The sequence below is a fragment of the Tauraco erythrolophus genome, chromosome 11, assembly GCF_009769465.1.
Source record: "Tauraco erythrolophus isolate bTauEry1 chromosome 11, bTauEry1.pri, whole genome shotgun sequence".
Classification (NCBI taxonomy): domain Eukaryota; kingdom Metazoa; phylum Chordata; class Aves; order Musophagiformes; family Musophagidae; genus Tauraco; species Tauraco erythrolophus.
The window spans coordinates 4185766-4197025 of NC_141475.1; the positions used below are offsets into that span (position 1 = coordinate 4185766).

At 39.2% G+C, this 11260-nt stretch overlaps 1 protein-coding gene across 4 annotated transcripts in view; it reads left to right on the forward strand.

The window, feature by feature from the left end:
• Positions 1-10720, forward strand: part of UGGT1 (UDP-glucose glycoprotein glucosyltransferase 1) — a 46068-nt gene extending 35348 nt beyond the window's left edge. For 3 of the 4 annotated variants that reach the window (XM_086618006.1, XM_086618007.1, XM_086618008.1), the window contains exons 31-41: positions 958-1043; positions 1380-1464; positions 2473-2561; positions 3041-3145; positions 3641-3725; positions 5028-5210; positions 6424-6584; positions 7068-7182; positions 7831-7947; positions 8286-8445; positions 8897-10720. In XM_086618006.1, coding sequence (XP_086474132.1) covers positions 958-1043; positions 1380-1464; positions 2473-2561; positions 3041-3145; positions 3641-3725; positions 5028-5210; positions 6424-6584; positions 7068-7182; positions 7831-7947; positions 8286-8445; positions 8897-8922 — 1212 coding nt within the window. In that variant the 3' untranslated portion in view covers positions 8923-10720. Of the gene's footprint in view, positions 1-957; positions 1044-1379; positions 1465-2472; positions 2562-3040; positions 3146-3640; positions 3726-5027; positions 5211-6423; positions 6902-7067; positions 7183-7830; positions 7948-8285; positions 8446-8896 lie in introns of those variants that run through there. The other variant, XR_015222395.1, reaches the window with a different exon arrangement.
• Positions 10721-11260: the final 540 nt, after the last annotated feature.

The following is an 11260-nucleotide window of genomic DNA, read 5'->3' on the forward strand; positions in this document are numbered from 1 at the left end:
TTGTAGAAGAAATGATTACTCTTATTTTATGTGTGATCGCATTGTGCGTGTGTATGTTGGGGAGTAAAGCTTAATGGCTTGGAGGTGTCTTTCTGCTAATTAATTAATTAAACCAAAATGTATGTCCCACAGTACACAGTGCTGTATCTAGGAATCCTCTTCCTTAGCTCGGTGTCTATACTGTGAAGGTATGAACAGGCCAGGAACACGTCCTGTGCTGCTGCTTTTTTAAATTTTTTTATAATTTTTTTTAGAGCAGACTGGTTCACATATGGAACTGCATGCATATGGGGTCACTGTACAAAACTGGATGGGACACTGAAGCATCCATACAAACGTTTATATCTTCCATAGGTGTAACAATCTAAATCAAAGAAGAAAATATTCATATCTGATAAAATATTCATCAACTTCAAAAAGACTTGTACACATTATTTGAATTTCACATTGTAATTTTTCAAGTTCTGTAGAAGAGATCTCTTGTGACATATAAACCATTTCCTGCTGTAGCTGAAATGCCAGTCTATAGAGCTTCAAAACGGATTTAAATTTTGTTTTGTTGTCAGACCTGTCATGGACTGCTGTGTGGTTAACCAACTAGTGTTTTGAAATTCACTCGCTCCTTCATGAAGTCAGGCTTTTGTAGAAGAATCTTTAGGATTGCACTGTTCCCATCAGGACACCCTGAAGACTTTGTCATCTAACAAATAATGCTAGACCTTTTCATACTCCTGTCTCTTATGAAAAAAAGCCCTAATCATTTTGAATGAAACTTCTGGGCTTTTTCTCCTGTTCTGTGTTATTTTTAAGGCCTTTTGGTTATGTTAATCAGCTGGCTTACAAATAACTATTTACAGATATAAAACAGTGGGTCAAAATACATGACTAAAAATAAAACACTTGTTTTTCTAGGTTTGCAGTTTCTGGAAACTGACTAGTATTATTCTTGCTTTATAGGGCTACTTCCAGTTAAAAGCCAATCCTGGTGCATGGACTCTAAGACTCAGAAAGGGCAGATCTGAGGATATCTACAGAATCTACAGGTAGAACAGTAAAAGAAATACTTTAATTTTTCTCCTGTGGAACTTTTGAAGTAGGCAGGCATTGTAATATGTGAATCTAACAGTTCCCTTGAAAAACTGTAGTGAACTGAACAGCAAATTACATTTCATACTGAACATAAGTTGTTGTGAGATGAAATTAATTAATTTTAAAAACCCAGTGAGTGTGTGTTCCAATATATGTATTTGTTACTTTGTTGCATATCTCAAACCTGTTTTCCAGTGCTAAGGCTTAATACCATGTAGAAAAATGTGTAGAAGAAATAAAGAACATATTTCTGCTCTGTAGTAAAGGTCAGTATTTTACTGTATTTTCAGCCACGATGGCACAGACTCTCCGCCTGAAGCCAGCGAAGTTATTGTTGTTCTCAACAACTTCAAGAGCAAAATTATTAAAGTGAAGGTGAGTTTAAAAACTAGAGTTGCTCTTAAAAAAGACCGTTTGACCAATAGTGGGGAGGAAACTTTGAATGAGGCCTGATGATTCCTTTCCACAAGCTTACATTTGAGGCACTTTGCACAAAGTTCACATCACAGTACATATAATGGAGAGAATTATCTGTAGGCTTGGTTTTGGTTCACCCAGGTGAGAATGACATGTAACTGCTGTTCCTTTTTGTACGCCCATGAGAAACAATTATGCTCGTGTTTTACTGACTCAGTTGTGCTTATGACTTAAGAAAAAAACAGTCAGTCTTGTATGTCCTGTATATGTCTAGTAATAAACATTCAGTGTATCCATTGAGTCAGTATTTTATCTGTCACAGACAAATTTGACTCATCTGGTAACAAATTTTCTATCAATCTGATAGAGTAGGTGAGAGTACATTTTTTTAAAAAAACGTAAATTAATAATCTGCTGTCTCTTAGGGTTGCCTATCAGATAATGACATAGCTGAAAAGTTTAAGGAGGACAACTGATAGATAAGTGATGGTTATAACACATCCAGTTCACACTTCCTCATGGGATTTCCTTGTGCTAGAGTTAATTCTGGGACATTCTCCTGATTTGCTGCTTTGTCTGTGTATCTGCTGTGGAGTCTCAGTGGTCAATAATGCCTCTTAGAAGCAGAAAGTGGTGTTGAGGTGTTGAGTTGGGTTTTGGAGGGGTGGTTTATTTGAGGACTTTTCTTTGCTGGTGTTCATCATCAAGAGCGGTCGCTAAACCACCCTTAGCAAGGCGTTTTAATCATCTAGACTAACATGCCTTTGATGTCTGAAAACAGCTTTGGAATCTGTTCTGAAAACGTCAGTTCACGACTAAGCTGTTTCTCCAGACTGCTTAGGATACCCATCAGCTCCCTGGACATAAGTCAGATGGATACAAGCAAGAGCCAGTGTCCAAATAACACTCCACAGCAGTTTGCACAATATGTGGTTCCACTCACTAATGCAATGTTATGCTTTACAGGTTCAGAAAAAACTAGATATGATGAATGAAGATCTGCTAAGCGATGGTACCAGTGAGAATGAATCTGGATTTTGGGAATCTCTCAAATGGTAAAATTAATTCAATAATAACCTTCAAGTGTCTTCAAAGTGGAAAACTATTTCATAGTCAGTTAGGTCTGTGGTATTCCACAGCCATCTATTAAGACTGCTTGAATTTAGGCCTTGCTAACTCCTTATCTTTCATTGGACTCTTCTGTTTCTAGAGAACTGAGCTATTGCTTTGCACCTGCTTTCCTTCCCATACCCCCAGTGCTACTTGGGAGCCTGAAAACATTCCAGGAGCTGCATCTCAGCCAGCAGTCTTTCAGTTGAACAGGTGTTCATATATAAGCTGTTGGGTCTTCCCTGTTTGTATCTGCAGCACTCTGCCGTGTGGAGGATACCCTGACCAGTGTGGCAGAACGACACCAAACCCCACAGTCGTGCTATATTAAACCAACCCTAGCGATTCGTAACCTGTCGCACTCTTTCCTGCAGAGCTGGGCCTTACTATCTTGTCCTTTATATAAACACATTTGTCCTTTCAGGGGATTTACGGGAGGACAAAAGAATGAAGATATGAAACAGGATAAAGATGATGTACTAAATATATTCTCTGTGGCTTCAGGACACCTATATGAAAGATTCCTACGGTTAGTTCAGCATTTATAATCTAGGGCTCTCAAATGGTAGAGGTGCCCTGCTTTCCACAAGGAAAAAGGTTAGAATTTGCAAGAATATTTATAAAAAAAAAATTAAAACAACTCCTAAATCCCCTAGATTTTGCATCTACTGTATTATAGGAACTTTTGTCTGCGTAACATCCATATGTTCAAAATAGACTCGGTATGTTGCTGTCCTAGAATTTTCTCACTACAATATAACCAAATACAAATGTATTGTTAAGAAATTATTCTAGAATAAGTCATAGTTGCTTTGGAAAATAACCTGAACTTCTGCTCTCAAAGGACTGTGAAAGCCAACAGGTTATATATTCTCTGACTCGTTAAAGTACATAGATATTTGGAGGTTTAGTAATTTTGTAGATGAAATTAAGCAATTTGCAATAGGCTGCAGCAGTTACACAGTTGATCCTCTAATGGGTGGCAGTTGTTACAGTAAATGCTTTATTTTTTTTTCTTTTATAGCATAATGATGTTGTCTGTGCTGAAACATACTAAGACTCCTTTAAAGTTCTGGTTTCTGAAGAACTACTTATCGCCTACATTCAAGGTTTGTTACTAATTAGAAATTTATTCTATTGTGGGGAACACTGAAAAGAAACCCAGCAAAAAAATTTGTGCATCATACTACTTTGTAAACATACGTGCAGTTACCTGTCTGTTTACCTTCTGTTTTGACAAAGCATCAAGTTGGTATAAGCTGGTGGTTCTGCCTAGAAAGCTTTGAGAAATAACAGACAGGTTGACAGCAGACTCAGGCTGAAGGTAAATATTTAAAAGAACAGCCCATATTAGAAAAATCATACTTGAAAGAATCTGGAGGGTTTTTTGTGGCTCACAAGATAAAGGTGTAGATATTAAGATGAAATTCAAGGCTATAAACTTACGTCTAATACATAAGGGTTGAAAGATTATAGGAAAAAACTACCAGAGAAGCAATGCCTGTAGCTAAGTATGGAGAGAGCTTCTAAGAGAAGGCATCAAACCCATGTTTTCAGATTCACTAGAGTACATGAGTGGTGCATGGTAAAGAGTGATGCAGGCCCTAGATAAATACATCTAGAAATACTTATATGTGATACATCTCAAAAGAAAAAGCAGGATTCACAACAGAACCCAGAGGTAAATGGATGTGAAAACTTTCAGGAATTTGCAACTTTTAACATTTAATATTAGGAAGTGGCATTTCCTAGAGAGTCCTACCTGTTCAGCATAAACTCAAGGAGAAATAATTGGCAGTGTCCCTGTTGCTGCAAACACAGGCTGTGCTGTGACACTACTGATCTTGGTCACCTCTTGGGGTGGTAGAACAAAGGCTTCCCCCCTCCCTTCCTAATGGCTGTGTTGTACCAGCATCCCTTGGCTAAACCTGTACTCCCCAGTGTCACAGGAAGCCTCACAGATGACAGTGTCAACTGGTTTGACAGTGGACCAGGTTGTTCTAGTAAAAACATCTCCCAATTCTTTTTTCTCATGGTATTATTCCCATATACACTGCTTTGTATAGCCCTAAATAATAGTTCTATCTGCGAAATTTCACGATTTGATTAATTTATTCTTTTAAACTGATCTGTGGATCACTATAAAACAGCTCATAAGTAATTGTGGGGGGAAAGTGCCAAAATATTTAGTTGTCTTATGACAGTTGGCTTTACAATTGGTACTGATTGTTCAGTCTGGGGTTATGTCTTTGTTCGAAGTAACAATGAAACTCTAGTTACTCTTTGTGGTATTTAATTTTCTACTGTTCTATGCTTTACTATAGTCTATCTCTTGTAACACACTCTTCTTTTTCCTGCGAAGGAACAAAGAACTGAGATAAGCTTCTTTTTCCCCCTGCCTCCCTCTGCAGGAGTTCATCCCATACATGGCAGAGAAGTACAATTTCCAGTATGAGCTTGTCCAGTATAAATGGCCACGCTGGCTTCATCAGCAAACAGAGAAACAGCGTATCATCTGGGGTTACAAGATCCTCTTTCTAGATGTGCTCTTCCCGTTAGCTGTTGATAAAATCCTGTTTGTGGATGCTGATCAGGTAACACCGCAGATGGAATTACCTGATCTTTTCCTTTTTGCTTTTTCTGTTTTTCTTTAAGAATAGCATGTTCTTGAATACAATGTCTGTGTTATTGGAAAGGTTGCAAGTTTGAGCACTTCACAGGCGTGACCGAAGGTTGATTTGGTAACTATAGCATGCTTCAGTGAGTGCTGTTTTTTCTGGCTGTTCCTACAAAGATTGGTTTTGTTGGACAGTTTTTTTTTTACTTTTGTCTGGTTCCTCATTCACTGACTGCGATTCCAGCTCGTTTGCCAAACAGATTCTTGTTTCACCGTTCCATTTTTCCAGTTCGTCTGTCCTCCCAGCCTGCAGATCACTTGCCACATCCAGTATTTTCCTCAGTCACCAAACACCGTCCCCCTCCCACTTCCCTGCTTTTAACTTGGCCAGATCCAAGAGGCTTTTAGAGGAGTGAGAAGGCAAATCCCTGGTGCATGAAGCCACGTGCTGCTGCAAAGCAAATGGCACCTGTAAGGCTTTGTATGTGCCTGAACGCTTTGAAAGTACGGGATACATGCACAGTGAGAACTGCCAAAAACACTCCTTCAAAAACATGGATGAAACCGAGAAGTACAGATTATCAACACAAAAATATAAAATGCCTTAGAAGTTTTGGCATATGTACAGAATGATCCCATATCAGTTAAAACCATTACAACTTATGCTAAAGTATCACCTAGGATAAATTTCCAGCTATGCTGTTCTCATTTTAGACAGTTTTTGCTCTGTTTACAAAAGAGATATTAACGCATTTTTTTTTCCTACCAGAGTGGTATTTTTAGAGTAGTATTACTGCCACTACATCTGTGTCACAAAGACATTAAAAAGCCTTCATCCCTGAAGGGTTTGCAGACTTTCAAGAGGAAAGGATACAAGGGATCACAGCAGAGTTCATGTATAGTGAGAATTCTTGCAACTTACTAAGCAACAATTTGGCACTTCAGCTGTCAAGCCAACGCCGATCAGATTGTTTTAAGCTCTGTTTCAGTTGTTCCAGATCTAAGGGCAGGGCAGGCAACACCTTTTGTGTTGTGTTTTTGTACTACACACATGTAATGCAAAAGACTGCAGAGTATAACAGGTAATTCTTCCTTTAAGTTTGCTCAGTTTGACTTAAATCCTCACCAGCATTTCAAAATAACCCATGGCTGGCTTCTACAAATAAAAATAAAATGTCCTTTCCCTTCAGATTGTACGCACAGATCTAAAGGAATTAAGAGACTTCAATCTAGATGGTGCTCCTTATGGATATACCCCGTTCTGTGACAGTCGAAGAGAAATGGATGGCTACAGGTTCTGGAAATCGGGATATTGGGCAAGTCATTTAGCTGGAAGAAAATACCACATCAGGTACCGAGGAATTCAGTTCTTTCAAAATAGAGGGGGAAAACTTTTGCTACTACTTAGAATTAGCAGAAAACTAGCAGAGGTGTCCAATGCTGCAGTGAACCACTTTCTGCTTACTGTTGCCTCTTTAAGGTTCCATTGCCTATGGTCCATTTGAAGTACTAGGGACACTGAAGTTACTTTCAGTATGCTACAACTTTTACAGATGAAGAACTGAAGTGCTAACTAACCAGACATCTTCATTTGTTAATAACAAATGTTGGAAGAAGGGACTGCATGACAGCAAAGCTAAGATAGATTTGATGAAAATTTTTTTCTTTGTATGTGCCATGACCTTGCTAGAACTGCTTTCCTGCCTTGTATTAGATAAATTGATGTACTGCCATCAGGAGATTGTTTTAGCATATTATGTCTTGGGGTCTACTGGGGCTGCAGTAAGTTGCCCATCAGTCAAATGTCATCACTAACTGCGTCATGTCCATGTAGTGCTCTGTACGTTGTGGATCTGAAGAAGTTCAGAAAGATAGCAGCTGGAGATCGACTCAGAGGACAATATCAGGGTCTTAGTCAGGATCCTAACAGTCTGTCCAACCTTGATCAGGTGTGTTTTTATTGTATTTGGTTTGTTTTACTGGGTTACAGTGGCAAGTTGGGACTCTCCTTTCCTGGCCAAACTGCAGTCACAGCCAGATGCCAGTGGTAGTCCCGTTACACCCTGCCTTCAAACGAGGCAGGTATTGATAGCGTTGAATATAACTGATGAGTGGAAACAACACCTTCCCCTTAAATGTCTTAAGACTATCAAGTTTTCCAGTATACTCCCAAGACAAATACATAACACAACTGAGTACTTGTTTCTTGAGCCATGCAGCGCTGAGCACATTACTGTGCACTGAGTAACATGGAAATAAGGCTTGTACTGTGGCAGATGGAAAAAATAACACAATGGTTTTAATCAGTTAAGAATAGTCGTCCAAACTGCTTCAGTACAGGTTTGATACTGGAAATATATTACTGCTTTAATACTGTTTGCTAAATAACTAATCTTCAACAAAGTAAGATCAACAACTGTAGTATGCAAGTTTTTTTCCAAAAGATGTTTTTGGAATGGAACAAAAGGTTGATTCATCATTTTTTTATTTGCAATGGAAAAAAACCCACCTCTTTACAGAAGTTAAACTTCTCAACACTATCTGGTTGTGGGGGTTGTTCTGCGGAAACTGCTTCTAACTCTTACTCTTCTCAACAGGATTTGCCTAACAACATGATCCACCAGGTGCCGATTAAATCACTCCCACAGGAGTGGCTCTGGTGTGAAACGTGGTGTGATGATTCCTCAAAGAAGAGAGCAAAAACCATTGATCTGGTAAGTGCAGTATGTCTCCCTCATTCTTAAGTTACAGTAAAGTATAGTGACCAGTTTGAGGCACTTCCCTGCCTCAGATTTAGGCACCTCATCCTGTGTTGTTACTTAAATGTTTTCAGCATTTGAGTGCTTTCCTTTAGCTTCCCTATTTCTCTTACCTGGAGCAGTGGCATTATGAGGAATTTGGAGAGAGACTTTGCACTGTACTGTAGCTAAAAGAGGAAACCAACAACACCAACAACAGATTCATTCCACCAGGGGGAAGCACACCTCTGTTCAGTAAATAAACCTTTTTTTATGCCTGAAGTGTCTGAACAGTTTTTGTGTTTTGTTTGCAGTGTAATAACCCAATGACCAAAGAGCCCAAGTTGCAAGCAGCAATGCGCATAGTTCCAGAATGGCAGGACTACGATCAAGAAATCAAACTGCTCCATAGACTTTTCCAGAAAGAAAAAGAAACGGGAACACCAGCTAAGATGCCAGGACAACACACACACGGTAATCTTCCTATTTCCTTACTTCTGTGGCTTCCTTCCTAACTGTTTGGACCGGAGTTAAGTTGCGTCCTCGTTCACTGTGAGCTTGCACCACGCAAAGGCTTGCGTGAAGGATCTGCTAAATAATCTGTGCGTTTTAATGGGACAGCACGGCCTTGCTGAGTGAGCCTGGTGTCATTTAACCTGATTCTGAAACTTAGAGATTGGAGAGCGATGTTGCACGCTTTTTCCAGTTCTGGCAACGACCCTTGCTCTTCCTGCAATCTTCCAAGCTTGGCCTTATCTTAACCCTTATTTAAGTGCCGCTGTACACGATAGGTGTGAAGTGTTCCTCAGTCGCTGGTAACCTTGCAAAAGAACAAGTCTTTGGGGTTTATATACTAATTTTCAAACCAATCTGCTAATTGAGGCAGCTGGAAATGGAGTGCTTATTTTTCTCTCCTCTTTTACAGATCCAGCAGCACATGTGGAATTATGATCCATGGAGAAAAATTCAAGTTAGACTGTTTCATAGACAATTTTTATATTGAAAGCTAGTTTTTTTCCGGTATGTCTGCAAAACTGCTGAATAATTGAATGGGATGATGTATGCATTTTTATTACTTGCCTTTGGGTTAATTTCTGCATATGAAATAGGATCTGGATTGCTGGAATTAGCATTACTGGTTTTTTGCACCTGTGGTGGAGATGAAAGAGCCCATGATGGAATTTAGCATTTCAGAAACAAAACTTCAAAATCCACTGGAAAAGCCACAGCCTGTTGCTTCAGCTGTTGCTACCTCCACCACTGATGAAGATCCTGTTAGCCTCAGATGGAACTTGAGGGCCTGGAAATCACAGACTCACTGGGCCACTGGCTAGAACAATGAGTCCGAACCTCAACTGATGGAGATAATTTTTCCAGGTAACATTAAAAGGCTCAGAATCATGCCTTGAATTTGGGACACTATTTTATCTGCAGGTTTTCAAATGGTTGGAAATGCTGCTCAGATTTGCTCGGTATGCCCTTGATTTTGTAACAAATGCAGCATTACTTAGATTTTCTATTTCCTGTCTTTGTTTATTGCCCAACTTTTGAAGGTTTGGCTTAATGTAAAGCTACCACAATCTGTTTAAATGCCCATACAAGTACAAATGCCTAAGCTTACAAAGTGAGCAGAACATTGAGTTTGACAGCTCAGTTCATCCTAGCCCATCTGACTTGAATCAAAGTGCCCTCCTTCCTTCCTTCCTGCTCAAAGTTTAAATCAGTCTGCAAAACGGGTAGGGCCTTACTGTTGCTGTGGTTCACTGATTCATGAATGTTTTTTGGTTACAAAAAAAATCTGTGGAAGCTCGGAAGTTTTTCATCATGTAAATTTCATTAACTTTATTTTTCTTCAAACAGAGATGTTGTCACATGAATAAAAACTTCGAAGTTCTTAGGTCTTAAGCTTTAGTTCACACTGTCCTTTGATCATCCTTCTTGCTTGCACACATTACAGTCCTAATTTGGTTTTGGGGTTTCTGAAGATTTTGCTTGCATTTGTTTTCATTCTGTGCGTAGACAAGAAAACATCTTCCTGCAAGGATTAATTACCCTGGGCTAGTTTTATCATTCATATTCATATATCTTAATTTTTAAAGATGATACTGCCATAGTCCTGTGTTGGGAACATACCAATTAAAAAAAGAAATCCTCAAACTCCGTTTCCCTCATTCTGTAGGATTGTCTGCTCCCTCAAACATTGAGAAGTTGAAGAGCTGAAGTAGTATTTCTTATAGTAAAATACAGCTCCCTATGCACTGCTTCTTTAGAAATCCAAACTGGGATCATTTCTGCCTCCCATGTTTTTATACAGGTGAATGTTCTGTGCTATAAGAGCTTCACACTAAAGATAATCCTGACTTAAGATATTCTTCTGGAATTATTGTATTATATACATCGTATCAATGTTTTGGAGAAATCTGAAAGACAGCAGTTGTAGTTTAAAGTGTTCAATAGGGCAACTGAGCAGAAAAGCAGCTCTTCTCCAGCCAGCTCAAGAAAGGGCCCAAATCACTAACCCAAACTATTAAAAAACCAAACATAATAGAAGAAATGGCCAGGGTCTCTTAAACACGCGTTGCCAGCAGTCTTGTCAAGATCAGTAAACTAATCAGTGACGCTGCACGTACACTTCTGGTGGGTGTCAAAAGTGGATAATTGTAGAAAGGTATCGGTAAGGACAGTTAATAATCTCCCCCTCTCCAAAGGGAAAGCTGTGCAAACATAGGGGCTGGCTATCAAACCATGAACTTACAGGGTGTGAGTTGCCAGCTTAGGTATTTTCCACTTTGTAGGTACTTTAATTCAGATAGTCTCCCTGATGCTCTCTAAATTACAAGTGGCTTGTGCTTCCCATCAAAAAGGATAAGCAGACTTATACTAGAAGGATTTTTTCCTAGTGTAAGAAACAATAATGTGCCTGCCAACAAACAAAGTTAAAGTAATTACAGACTGTGTTAATTAGCCTATTTTAAACAGATAATACAGCACATGTAAGATTACCCTTTCCATGTTCCACTGCAAACCACTTACACCTCTTTGGAGCACAGGGAATGGCACAGGATGAGGTGGGCAGCAGCTGTACAGCACAGTTTCATACAGGGATAGACAGGGGCAGTGGAGGAGGATCACTTAGGATGGCTGGTGTGTGGGTGGGGAAAGAATCTTCCCAAGCCCTTGGAACAAGAAAAATGCAAGTCTTCTGTGGAACAAGACCCTATCCTATCTAAAAATATATTTGGCTTCACTTTTTTTCAGATATTATTAGAAGCCAGAAGATAGAGAATAA